The following is a 14544-nucleotide window of genomic DNA, read 5'->3' on the forward strand; positions in this document are numbered from 1 at the left end:
TGCAAATCAGCTGCAGCAGCTTTAGGTACCTCTCATTTCACATTGACCTCATTCCCAAATGAAGCTCCAATCTGACACCATTGTATTTGCTTGCTAGGTAACACTAGTAATGCACATGGCTCCTGTGTCCAGCCGTAGGATGCAGGCGATTGGTGACCATATCTTTGAAAGCTCTAAATAGAAGTTTGCATTGCAACTTTATATGCTAAGATTATCCAGCTGATTCACACATTATTCCATGTAACGTTAACAATTATACCTGTCTTATTGTTTCATTGTAATGATGTAACTGGATACATTATCTAGTAGAGGGAGTGATAAGTCTAAAGCAACTGGATTTTCTGAGTAATCTTGAAAGCATTTCACCTCTGTTCAACCGAGTGGCTTTTTAAATCCTTATGGTTAATAAGAGTCACCACCATCCAATCTCAGTGGTTCCAGTGAAATTATTCAGGAAGGTGTAAACTAAAACGGAGAGTTGGGAAAGTGTGATCCAGTCACAATTGGGCAATGAATCTCATTGAATCAGGAGTTTTTCAAATTATTTGAATGTGGGTATGAAATGTGAAACAGCCGGGGTAAGGGTGTTAAAGCAGCATTGTATGTTGCTAACAAGGGTCTGATAAGAAATGGTTGTCCCGGTTTGTGACATAAATGGCCTCTTTCACTTTACTTTCAAACCATATGTCTCTGCAGTCTAAAATATATGCATTTCCCTTTTCTTTTAGATATAGATAGACTGCTTGTCCTGATATGTTAGCTTAACTGAGTGGTGGACCTTTTGGGTGTAAGACTCATTTTGGCAGTTCCTTCTCTCCTACAGAAGCATGCAGTTTGCATCAAAATCTCAGACCCAAATACTGTATATACAGGTCTGGACTGGGAGCCAAAATAGGCCCTGGTATTTCAAGTAAACAGAGGCCCAAATAGCCCTTCACTAGCCCACTAAATAGTGACTGTCTATTGGCACCTCTGGCATTTGTCAGAACCCACAGATTGCCTGCATGTATAGGTATGCCCGCTGGTGCTGTGGAATATCCACTGTTTGATTGCTGCTACTTGTGACAGTGATAAAATATCTAATAGCCTTTCAAGACTATTTCCCATTTGACTTGGGGTAGACTGGCACCTGCTGCTAGCTTTTGGAAACCGTCTGTTCTTATTTATGTGAATAGTAGTGGTGTTCTGCTTGTCGCTATCTATTGTAAGAATACATTATCAAAATCCAGTATTATACTAATATAAACTTACACTCAGCTTAGGTGATTCAAAAATATTTCTGAATATGTCAACTGCATTGTATTGTAGTATAAAACACTAAGGGCCGATTCACTAAGCTCGAGTGAAGGTTCTGAATGAAAAAAATTCGAATTTCGAAGTAATTTTTGGGTACTTCGACCATCGAACTGGTTAAATTCGTTCGAATTCGAACGAAATCGAACGAATCGAACGAAAAATCGTTCGACTATTCGACCATTCGATAGTCGAAGTACTTTCCCTTTAAAAAAAACTTCGACCCCCTACTTCGGCAGATAAAACCTACCGAAGTCAATGTTAGCCTATGGGGAAGGTCCCCATAGGCTTGCTAAACTTTTTTTGATCGAAGGATTTTCCTTCGATCGTTGGATTAAAATCCTTCGAATCGATCGAACGAACGTTTAGCGCTAAATCCTTCGACTTCGATATTCGAAGTCAAAGGATTTCAATTCGAGGGTCGAATTTCGAAGTATTTTTAACTTCGAAATTGACCCTTAGTGAATCTGCCCCTTATAGAAAGATTTCTTCTTAATAAAGTCTTACATAAAAGTTGATACCCCCCTTATCCTATTAAAGTACAGTTATACATAACTGTGTTAAAGTTTTAAAGTGAAATTGACTTTGTTCTTTTATTTGAGTTAACTTTAATTTGCAATATTGTTACTTTCTGTAATTGCTGCGTAGAGTAAAATGTCACAGTGATTTTAGCTGGAAGAGTCAGAATTGTTCTTGCACGTTGCCTATTAAAAGTTATGTATCAGAACCCGGTTATAAAGCTCTTTTTTTGGGGGGAATATGTTAGATATATATCTTTTATAAATGTCTCAGAATATTAAATGAAGATATTTATCAAAACTGAACTTCTGTATTTGTACCTGCAATAACTGAAAAGTTAAACAGTAATTTGCACATTTTTTAAAGTAATTTTGGCCATGCTATGCATACATTTGTGTCTCATTCTGTCTTGTCTTTGTGGCAGAGAAATTGGATCAGAAAACATTTGACTGATTGGACTGGGATTCTATTAGAGAATTGTAGTCTTTTGGGCACCTCCACATTTGGTACAAAGTCACCATGTAAGACTCTGCTATGATCAGTAGCAAGTTACCAGATAAACTTCATAGGATATTACATATATTCCAAGCAGGTCCACAGGCTGGACTGTAACCTTGTTGGTACCATCAGTCTCAGCATGGCACCATTAAGTAATGACTATGTTCTCCCAGTGAAATATGTTGCTGGTAAATATATGCACACGCATTCCAGAATTGCTCTAAATTACCACACAATATCAAAAATAATTTATTGTATAAAGGAACAGTCATCTTTATTAAAGCCGGTAATACACACTATTTAATTGGGCAATAAGACACTGATGACTGATATATTATGGTCCTTATGGGACTGTTTCATAAGAATCCGACAGCTCTTCCATCCCATGGTATATTTTATCTTAAAACTAAAGCCCTTTTGGCCATATATCAAAGATTAAGAAAAAAATTAGATCCTACTTGTTATACAATTCTAAACGAGTATCTCTGTACAGTCAATGATGGTCCAAGCAGTGCGGGAGTTTGACTTGCACAAATTTCTCAACACACACAGTCGCTAAAGAAGCTTAGAGCCAAGCAAACCATGCATTGGCACAGGTGTAGCAAAGGACACTTAATGGGCTGATTCTTTATTAATCAAGGGTTCAAGGTGACTGAGAATAGTGCGTAACTGTGCTAAATTGTTACGTAAATGCCCAAAATGGTAACTTTCGTGTAGAGGAGGGAAGCAAAACAGGTGAGTGGGCAACCCCTGTCCTATAAGTCAATATTCCTCAACCCCAATGGGCCATCAGTGACTGTATAGACATTTGGTAAATACATATTTAGTGAAGTGAAGATGTCTTAAGTAAAATACATTGTGGGAAAAATCATATACAGGTATGGGACCTGTTATCCAGAATGCTCAGGACCTGGGGTTTTCCAGCATAATGGATCTTTCCGTAATTTGGATCTTCATACCTTAAGTCTACTAGAAAATCATGTAAACATTAAATAAACCAATAGGCTGGTTTTGCTTGCAATAAGGATTCATTATATCTTAGTTTGGATCAAGTACAAGACATTATTTTATTATTACAGAGAAAAAGGAAATAATTATTTAAAATTTTGCTAAAATGGAGTCTAGGGGAGACATCCATTCCATAATTTAGAGCTTTTTGGATAACAGATTTCTGGATAACGGATCCCATAACTGTACAATCTACAATTGTCACAGACTCACTGAAGGGGAATGCTTCTATGTGTTAGGATTTTGGCTGTTAGATGTCTTGAAATGCCACATAGGACCATGTTCTTAGTATCACACGTAGCAGTTAAGATCAGTTACAGTCATCAATTACAGTCTAGATATGGGTTCTAAAGTGCTTCTTGCTTTTGTTGGCAATATATGAATGCTATTGTATATACTGGTTTACAAAAAGCAGAGCTTGTTCACAATGGCATTCAAAAATTAGCCACAAGTGGTAAGAGAGGTTTCTTAAGATCTTAAAAGTTTCAGAACAGTTCTGGCATTCTCTTCCATGGTAGCTATAATATTTAAAATTCAATATCTTTATTAACATTCCTTATCTTGACAACTGATGTAAGGCAGGGGCAGAACAGCAACACCTCTTAAAGACACTTGAGGCAGATTTATGGGCAAATCAATGCCAAAAAAACATGCACGTTTCTGAACTCACATTTTTTGCAATTTATTGCTTTTGCTTGATCCTCATACGGTTTCTTTTTTATTATAGTAATTCAGTTAAAGATATTCCTTAAATAGGTAGGTACCATCTATACATTTTACAAATGACCCACGTCTAGATTCAGCTCTGGTATTAAGATGTTTTCTTGACACTAGTGATGGCCGAATAAATTCATTAGGCATAGATTCACGGTTTCGCCGTCTGCAAATGTTTTCGCAAAACCAGCCAAAATTTGCAGGCGAAAAATACACAGCAAAATACAATCGTCGCATGTCAAAATTGTTGATCACGTCTAAATTGTCGCACGTCATAATTACTTTGACGCCTATTGACTTCAATGAGTTGCACAAATTTTCCGGTGGAACCGGACAGATTCGCCCATCACTACTTGATACACAAACGTTTTAAGTATCTTTTCATGGAATGGACCCAATATGCAGGTTGCTTTTCCAGAAAAATATTAGTCTTCTCTCTCAACCTGGTTTAGCAAGTAGGGACCTTTGAAAGCTGTGCCGCTCACTTCCACTTGCCAAAGCACAATAAAGATGTTTCCTTTCATCTAATGTTTAATTCATTCAGGTAATGTGGAATATTATTTCCATACACATGACGTTGTGGAGTTGCCTCCTTGGTTTCCCACACTCCAGAGTTGTCCCACCTGACAGGCTGTCCCTCCACCTCTGCAACAGGAGGAATAGCATTTGCCTGCAGTACATATTCCACATCCTGGCCTTCCCTCAACAGGCACAGGCTCTTTAGTTCTGGCCCAAATACTTCTTTCTTCCAGCAGAGCAGGGTAAACTTTTACATTCTCTCACGTCATCTTAAACACTATGTCACCCCATTATGTGAGCAGAGCAGAGCCAAACACTTTTTTTCAGATCAGGTGTTATAATTGATACAATAGTTACTGCTGAGAAATGTATCAATTAATGGAGCAGTTCAGAGTCTGCACCTGAATCGCTGAGCTGCCAGACTGAAACACCAAAGAGAGGAATACTAAAGGTATGTTCCTCTAGTTGGAGGGGTCACACAAATGGTGCACCCAGTTGCTTCCAATGATTCAGGTAGATGATTGGCTGATAGCTGGAGGGACAACTCCTACTACATGCCAGAGGATAATGGCAAAAGAGCATTTACACTTGCTTGCAGCAGGCAGGACCCCTCATTACACAGTGAATATTTTATTTGCCTTTATGAAATGAATATATGAAGGCGGCCCTCCTGCTGTTAGTGAAACATCGTGATTTATTTGTTTTTCCCACAGTAATAATATAGTCCTTGTCGTTTACTGCATTATAATTGGGATTCCTTATGGCAAAGTGTGCAAAAAAGAGAAAATAGACGTTATGGGGAAAATGAAATGTAATATTATGTAACATACATGAAATACGTTTGGATCTTTGGAGCTAATTGACAAGATCAGCTGTCAGCTTATTGAACAGATATAAGTATATTAGCAGCAGTGAGACGCAGGTAAGGACTTGGGTGGAGTTTGGGCTGCTGCTACAAAATTCTGCCTGTCTAGGACCACTTTGTGTGGAAGAGCTAGACATCCAGCCCTCATTACAGCCAGGACACTGAAGGAAAAGAATCTGGCTGCAACTCACATATAATGACACATCTATTAGGTAAAGGGTTTTATTTATTTTTTTAACATTTTTTTCTGGAGCACTGTCAGTTTTTAAGATGGGGGCACAGTATACTAGAAGATGTAAATGACACAGTTTGGCTCCTTTAAACTGTAATTTTAGAAAAACAGTAAATGAAAATAGGAAGCAATGGAAAATTATCATTATATCTGCTGTACTATCTGAACACTTTAAAAGTGAAAGAATGGTTTGGAAAGTCAATAACCCCTTAGACTAGATTTGGCTAAAAGATATCAAGCCTGCCACCACGTCAAGGTAGGCTCACTGAGCAGGTCCCTAACTACTCTAACCATCTTATTATTTCCTATTATACTATCTGCTGTGCTAACCTGACTTCTAGTAACATATGGTCCAGGGGAAGGCAAAAAACCCAACGGAAACAACTCAATAGTTTGTTTCTGTCAGGGAAAAAATCCTTCCTATTATTCCTGGAACAAAATCCTTCCTATTATTCCTGGAACAGACTTTGCTCCATCTATATGTCCTATGTATTCCACTAATTTATATTAAACAATTAATCCTACTGTAAACTCTATCATTTTATGTTTATTTGATCATATTATCTTATGGCTTCTTCTAACATTTTATTACTGGCCCTGTCTTATGGCTTCTTCTAAAATCTTTTTATTATTTATTATTGTTTTCTTTCTTTATCATATGACATTTTACATAAAAAGTATGGTTCTAGGAATAATATCTTATCTTTAAACTCTACTACGTATTCTTATATTTGACAGTTTATTCTACCTTGTCCTAAATGCAAATATTATTAAATTCTATATTTAAACTTCATCCTTTTTATTTTATCATGCTATCCTTTCTTATTAAATATTCTACCATTTGCTCCTCTTTTCTTGTATTTTAATTTCTAATATCTTGGTGTTTATCCTATCGTATAATGTGTTACCATAATACCTTATATAATGTATGTCATACCAATATTTTATTTTATATTGTGAACTGTCCTACTTAATGGTCTAATATCCCATCAAATATCGTATGACATTATCAGTTTATGCTGTTTGATCTTATTTTTAATTAATCTATTTCCTACTAGCTCACTTTATATTTGCTACTTTTATAATTGATATTATTTTAAATATATTTCCAACCCATTGTATCCTAGCTTATTTTAATCTTCTTCTTTTAGCTGTCCTCTGTACTTATATTTCTTGATTATTTTATGTTGTTTGGTCTCAATCTATCTGTTCACTTAATTTATATTTGCATCTTTTATACTTTTTGTTATCTTATATTTATTTCCATCCTATCTTATCCTAGCTTATTTTTAACCTTACTATACTCAGCACTAACATTTCTACTATTACCTTAATTCTAGTTTGATTTTATACTATCTGTTTTATAAGAGCCCTTTAGTTATATCATTTAGCCAAAACATATATAACCAAAGGATCCCAGCTCTTTGAATATTTTTAAAATACTTACCACCATTTAAAAATACTTACATCAGCTCTTACACATTTATATGAGGGTTAGAGAGGGTAGCTCAGTAAGTCCATACAGAGATACAACTGATGGTAGGCCAGACCCAATGTTTTCACCTGAAGAGCCAGTAATCCGTTGAAGGGACAGTCGAAGCTGATGGTAGTTCTGGTGATTTCACAGATGGAGATGGAAGTATAAGTGATGAAGTAGCTTTGATGGAAATGCAAGATGGACTTGATGGTAGTTCCAGAGATGGATTTGATGGTGGGACTGATGACTTTGAGTTGGCTGCTGAGCTTTATGTAGCAACGATGCATCAGGTGAAGCCGATGGTAGAGCTATAGATGGAACTGTGAATTCATACAGCAGACTGGTGGGATTATGCTGTTTCCTAGTTTGGATCTTGGACTTGGTGTATCCTCTGACACAGTTGTAGTGAGTGGGCTTATGCCTGCCAGCTGGGACTCAGATATGTGAAGTCCTGAAGATGATAGCTGTAAGGTGAGGTGCTGTCACTCTTCAAGACCTCCAAGGCACTGACTTGAATGTTCACATCAGAATTCTAGAAAAAAAAAATGAAACCGTTAATATGATCAATGATTAACTTCAATCAATAAGACCTGTGAGTGTGATGTGTTTTATTTTGTATGTGTATGTATATATATATATATATATATATATATATATATATATATATAGATAGATAGATATATATATATATATATATATATATATATATATATATATATATATATATATAGTTTTTTTTTTGTTATTTTGAATTTTAGAAAATAAAGGTGCACTCCAATCTCTGTGTTTCTCTTCTCTGTGTTTAATGTACAGAAACACTGATTCGTTGAGGGGTACTTAATATATTTATGGTTTTTGTCCAGGCCCTCTCTGAAAAATAAAGCACCAGTTTCTATAGAAACACCATGCCACCATCTTAATTGTATTTCCCCGGATCTCTAGTACAGGCTTAGCCTTTCATATGTGCAATGTAAGAAAATCGAAAAGGTGCCTTGAGAAACTTCACTATATATGTGTTGTGTACGTGAGACAAATTTTATCTCCCATTCTGACTATTTAAGTAAAACGGGTACACAGTTTTTTTTACACATTATTAACTAAGTGGCCACTGCTTTTTACTCCTTGCTTTGCAGTCAGATATAATCAATATAAAACTTTATAAATAGTCCTGGAATTTAGATAGTGATATGTGGTATTAAAAGCATTTTTTGTATAGCTTGATAAATAGGTCCAAAATAGTTAACTGTGTTTGTAGTCTTTATCATACAAAAGGTACAATAGGTAGTTCACGTCTAGAGCTCTTCCTGTTATATAGGTGCATAAAGACAGACATATTGCTGGATATCTAGTGTGCTGAACTGTTAGATAAACTAAAGAGTGTAGCTTGTAATCCATGGTTTCACAATATTTATTCAGTCATATACTTACAGGTTCTGGCTGGAAAGGTGGTTTAAGCTTTTGACTTTCTGCTTCAATCCAGTTAATGGATTTGAAAAAGGGGTGTCTCCTTATATCCCCCTTGAACCCAAGCCGCTTGTATGGCTTCTTCTTTAGGAGCTAAGGGAACAAAAACAAGTGACTTACTGCTACTAATAGAAACCAAAACTACAGTCCATATATATGCCATATATATCCTAATCAGATGCACTGGCACCCACCTTTTCCAGAAGATCTTGCAGTTCTGTACTGAGCTGTTCTGAATAGCTGGGCTGGCAATTGAGGATAAAATGGATGCATTTCTCTGCTTTACGGCCTTCATAAAAAGGTGATCTTCCAGTGGCCATTTTGCATAAGACAATCCCAAAAGCCCACCAGTCTACTGCTGAATTGTAGATGTGACACTGGACCATCTGAAATACAAAGAACAGTTAAAAAAGGTTTAAAAACTAATGTCCACAAAGATCTGTGCAGGCATAAAATTTGATGTAGTTAAAGTAGATAATGACAACAGTGTTGTATGTGTAATAATCTCTCACAATTCCTGCAGAACCCTTAAACCTTGGGGTTGCATCACTGGGCCCACTATGTCTGTATGCAAATAGTCCACAGATCTGATTTTGCTCTGCATTCCTATTCCCTAACTAGCAGAAACCCACAACCCAAAATACAGAAGCTAACATTCAGTGCTGACATTCTGAAGCAGAGAGAGGAACCCAGGATGCTGAAAGTCAAGAATATGCCTTTAGGTAGATAACAGCTGTATATATATAGAATAAATAATTGGCTTCTTCAATCTGTCAACATCAGGTTAAGATGCAGATTATTGAGCCACTGATAAACACATGGAGTGTGCACTCATTGAAATTATTGTGATATTCTGTGCATTACATATATCAGTAATAAGTCTCTCACCTCTGGGGCCATGTTGTGCAATGTCCCAATTGATCCTGAGATGGTTTTGTTGCCAAATACGTTTTCAGCAGCCAATCCAAAGTCAGCAATCTTGATGTGTCCCTTGTTGCTGAACAGAATGTTTTCTGGTTTGAAGTCTCTGTAAGGTAAAGTACAGGTGTCACTTCATAATTCTGTTTGTATGGCAGAACTTGTGTGGGTTTCACTTCTACATAGGAAACACTTTATGGACATTTTGAGGGCAAAAGAACGGCCAATTTGAGTTTTTCCAAAGGGTGTTCATAATCTATGGAATGTCTTATTGGTCAGATAGATTGCTGCTCTGTTATGGGAGGGGAGATCAATGTTACCACCTGTCTATCTGTTAAATGTCTTTTGACATTTGTACAATATTGTAATTTTAAAACATTTAAAATGCATTGCCTTTCCCTACCATATCCTATATATTACATGGGTAAATGAAAAGGTAATTTCAATTATAAGGGGTTATTCAAATTGACCTTGGACACATGTGCAACAGTACTAAGCACCACCACTAGGAATTAGGCAGCCCTGTCCTTTCCATCTTCCATAGGTGCTCCATCCAGTGGCAGGATGCAAAGTGCACCCAGTGCACCTATTTTTTTGCACATTGACCCCTGCAATGCACTTGCAATACAACAATGCCAAAAATATCAATCATTAAACATAAGATCACATTTTAAAAAGAAAACTGTTCTTACCGATGGATAATTCCTTCAGAGTGCAGAAATTGCAGGCCGCACACCATCTCAGCTGCGTAGTACCTTTGAAAAAAATGAGTAAAAAATGAGTAAAAAATGCACATAGTGGATATATATTCTTTACCTTATACCTTTAATGGACAAGAAAGACTTAATTATCGGGGGTACTAATTTTTTGCCAGGTGCTGGTAAACTGATTGTGTTGCTGCTACAATCTAGCTAAATTTTGTTGCCATACTGCACATCGTATGGCTGCTACATGAAGAAAAACCCCAGGCTGTATGTCACTTACAGTACGGAGTCCATGTCCAGATAGCCTCTGTTGTTGAGAAGATCTTGTAGGCTTCCTCCACTTGCATATTCCATCACGATAAAGGCATGCAGCTGGATAGAATGACAAAATAAAAGCATCAGTACCGGTACAGGTTGCACAACCATCTTAAAGGAAAACTAAACTCAATTAGTGACTATACACTCCCTCCATAGGCCCCTCTCCCGAACTAAAGCAACCATACTTCTGAAAGTGACCTTGCACCATGGTTAGTTACTTTAAAATACTTCTGCTTCAATTCTACACTGATCACCAACTAGAAACATGTGCCCTGGAAGCCAGGACCAGATTTGCCACCAACCCTGCTATGTAGCTCAGCTGTAATAAGACAGGTACAGAGTAGCAGAGTCATTCTCAGGAGCATGATTGCAGTGGGTTTGGAGGGGCCCTGTGTGGGGGGCCATATGGTCAATAACTGGGATTATATGCAGTAAAGAAAAAACTCACAAGGAAACTTCGGACGACTTCGGAAATAAAAAGCCATGAGGCATTACCGCAGGCGTTTTTTCATATAAGGGGAAGGCAGTTCGGGAAGATTGTCGTCCCAAAGAAGAGGCGATTAGTCGCTAGGTGACTAAATCTCCCCAAATCTGCCTTTGTGCTTCAACCCTAAGACTAAAAACATTCTCTTTGGAACCAAAAGTTGCACCCCAACATGCAAAGATTTTAAAAGGAAAGCTCAAGATTTTTTATCAAAATAAACGTACTTACAACTAACCGTTTGAAAACAACCATGTGTGCTGAGTGATGCATTATGCAAATAAAGTTCACATAAATAAGAGGGATCTTTTATCCAGAATGCTCAAAACCTGGGATTTTTGGGAATCTTTCCGTAATTTGGCTCACCATACTTTAACGCTACTAAAAAATATATGGATTGATGCAGGTTAGTTAGGATCAAGTACAATGTACTGTTTTATTATTAAAGAGAAAAAAATGATATCATTTATAAATATGTTCATTGATCCTATATCTGTACTTTGCTATATCTCCTAGTGGCTATGTGTAGGTGCCACAAGTATTAGGAATACAACAACAATAATAATGGGTAAATACAATGCCAAGATGAACTATAGAATATTTTATGGTCAGAAACATTTTTAGCTTTTTTTCATGTATTCATGTATAATGTAAGACATCCTTGGCAGTAACTAGGCCTCCTCTTCATTTGAATTCAGGTATCAATTTACTGGGCCCTGTCAGACTCACATAGGGATACTCCCTTCCCTCTAATTAAAATGTATGTCCTTTTGGGAAGAGGCCACTACATCAACACACCTCACTGCAATATGACACTTAATTGTACCTGTGTTTGGAATGCTGCATGGATGTTGCACAGGAAAGGGCATTTCCAAGCCAGCTTCATCACCTTCACTTCAGTCTCATATCTGTCTTTAAGCGCGATGTTCTCTTTCTTAAGGATTTTAATTGCCACTGGATTCTTTCTGTCGGGCAATGATGCTAACATAACCTAAAAAAGAGAAGGGATAAATTATACAAAACCACCACAATGTGCACATTTTTATATATAGACCCAGGACCACCGTGAAGGGCTAGAAATTAATCCATTCAGGAGAGGTGCCCAAAATCACAGACTACAAGAGAGGAAGGGCTTACCCAACAATGGATGGACAAGGGGCTTGTTTCACGGAATTGGAAGTAACTTATTAAGATGGATTTTTTTTACAACACGGGTCATTGTTCTACTTGGAAAGCCCATATACAAGGGTCCCAGTCACACAGAGGGCCAAGAACTCAAGCTACTTTTCCTAGATCCCTGGCATAATCAGGTTTTGCTTTGTGAAAGCCACACAATAATTATTTGATAGCTAGCAAATACACTGATTGGGATGTGCCCTACATAATTACACCTGTATAATGATAATTATCATGATATATTACTAACTGAAAGTCATGTGATCTTGTTCCCAAACCCCATCACCTTTTCTTCTGTCTGTACCTTTTAACCCCACCCGTTGAGAAAACTGTTCAATAATAATCTATAAAATTAATAAAACATTTTTTAAAAAAGGTAGTGGCAGTATGATAGTTCTAACCCCAGGGCCCTTGTTTTTAACTATTAACTGTATGGGCTATGTTTAATGGCAGATAAGTAAAACATGCATGTATTGCTCACATTGCCAAATGATCCATTGCCCAGCTCGTGATGGAAATTGTAGCTGGAAATGTCCAGTGGATCACATCTTTCTTCATCCATGTGTGGTCTCTTCCAGGCACTTTCTCCTTCTGTTAGAAAATAAATTACGTTAATAGTTTATATTGCAAATATATAATACAAATCTTATGGGTATAACATTGAGGATCTCTATATAAGAAAACAAAATTGAAAGAACAAGTGCAAATACCTCTTTTTCCCTGACTGAGGAACAGGTTGCTGTGGTATATACTATTAAAGGTCATAGTCATAACTTATTTTTTTTAATTTTTTTTATCATGATCGAAATTATGGAAAAATAAAATTAATCCTGACAACAGTTCATCCCAAGTATTCCACTTAATAGATCCCAGACAGCATTATAGACTAAGCAATTACAAATCATGCAACAAGTATGAAGGGAGACAGGCCAGAACATCCTGCCCACAAGAGCTTACAATCTAGAGGTTAGAGTACAAATTATAGAAGAGGCATGGGTTTGAGGCAGTGTTGCACACTACAAATGATTCGCTAGATACATTGCTAAACATTAGAAGGGCTGACATGGGCATTGCATTTTTTTAAGGAACAACACAGTAGTGAGACTTTGGAGGGATCAGGATTTGTTGACTACAGTGACTAAGAGGGGATAGATAGATATATAGATAGATAGATAGATCAGATCCACCCTTTAGCCTTTGAAGAAGCACCCTTTAGCCAAGTCCCCCTTAGCTCATGAAATCTCACCCAACTGACCTACAAGCTGAGTCAGTTATGGACCAGTGACAGCTTTCCCTTAGAGTGATTGTGCTCCAATGTCACTGTATCTAATACATTAAATACCATGTTACAGTCAGGCTGGGAATTTGCCTTTGCCAATGAGGTCAAAATATGATGTCCTGTGGCTAATAGCCATGGGTATAGGTAACAAGCTTGAAGAGACAGTTAGAGACAGTTACACTATGTTATGGGATAGTCTGATCCTTTTTACCTTCTGCTTCATCCCTGTCGCTGCTTCTTGGTCTTTTCCACCTTTGCTCTTCCTTCTTCTCATACAAGAGCCTCTGTCTCCTCCTCTCCCTCTTCCTCCTTCTCCTCTCCCTTGCTCGCTCTGTCTTTTGGTGGGGTCTTTTGTTGTTTGTCTCTGGGCTTTGCTCCCTCTTTCTCTTAACCCTCTCATGTGTTTCCATCCTGCTGTCCTCCTCAAGCTGAGATCTTATTTGCTTGATCATATTGATTGTAGAGTCCATCCTGGATAAGTTCTTTTCTTCTCACTGTAAAAAAAATCGCTTTGGAAGACGCTAAAATCTCCAAAATCTCTAAATGCTGGTGCAGCACCAAAGACAACCAGGCTCGTTGCAACCAACTGTTACTTTGCAAGGGATCATGGGTATATAACAGGAAGTGCGCATACCATGTGACCAACTGCCATGCTGCTGCACCTGAATGTTACAGCACATGTACACTGCAGGACGGATTTAGGGCACATAGTATTAACTATAACAAGAAAACATATTGCTTGAGAAAATGTTTATTATTTAGATATACCGTATACTGTTGGATTTGCGTTGTGGCAGTTTTACTTTAGGCGAATGGCACGTGAACACATTTGTAGCAGTTTTTGTAGCCCCATGGTATTGTCACTCAGTGTTAGGGGGACAAAATTCTAGGAATCCCCCAATAAAATGTGAAAGTGAATTACTGTAAGGAAAATTGGGAAACACTGTTTAGCCTACAAAGAGACAGACTATTTAGGAAGTTGTCGGACACATCATCTCCTGTTCTATTATAATATAGGAAAAACATTGGAAGACACCTCCTACTACTAGTATGAGACAAGGCACGTTCCCAAAGGGCTA

At 37.4% G+C, this 14544-nt stretch overlaps 1 protein-coding gene across 1 annotated transcript; it reads right to left on the reverse strand.

Annotated features, from left to right (window-relative positions):
• Window positions 1-12610: 12610 nt before the first annotated feature.
• Window positions 12611-13976, reverse strand: LOC121393919 (vicilin-like seed storage protein At2g18540). The gene is made up of 2 exons (XM_041563766.1): window positions 13677-13976; window positions 12611-12777 (listed from the first exon to the last, which is right to left on the reverse strand). The coding sequence occupies exons 1-2, from the start codon at window positions 13933-13935 to the stop codon at window positions 12611-12613; spliced, it is 426 nt and encodes a 141-aa protein (XP_041419700.1). The 5' UTR covers window positions 13936-13976.
• Window positions 13977-14544: the final 568 nt, after the last annotated feature.

The sequence above is a fragment of the Xenopus laevis genome, chromosome 5L (assembly GCF_017654675.1).
Source record: "Xenopus laevis strain J_2021 chromosome 5L, Xenopus_laevis_v10.1, whole genome shotgun sequence".
NCBI classification, from domain to species: domain Eukaryota; kingdom Metazoa; phylum Chordata; class Amphibia; order Anura; family Pipidae; genus Xenopus; species Xenopus laevis.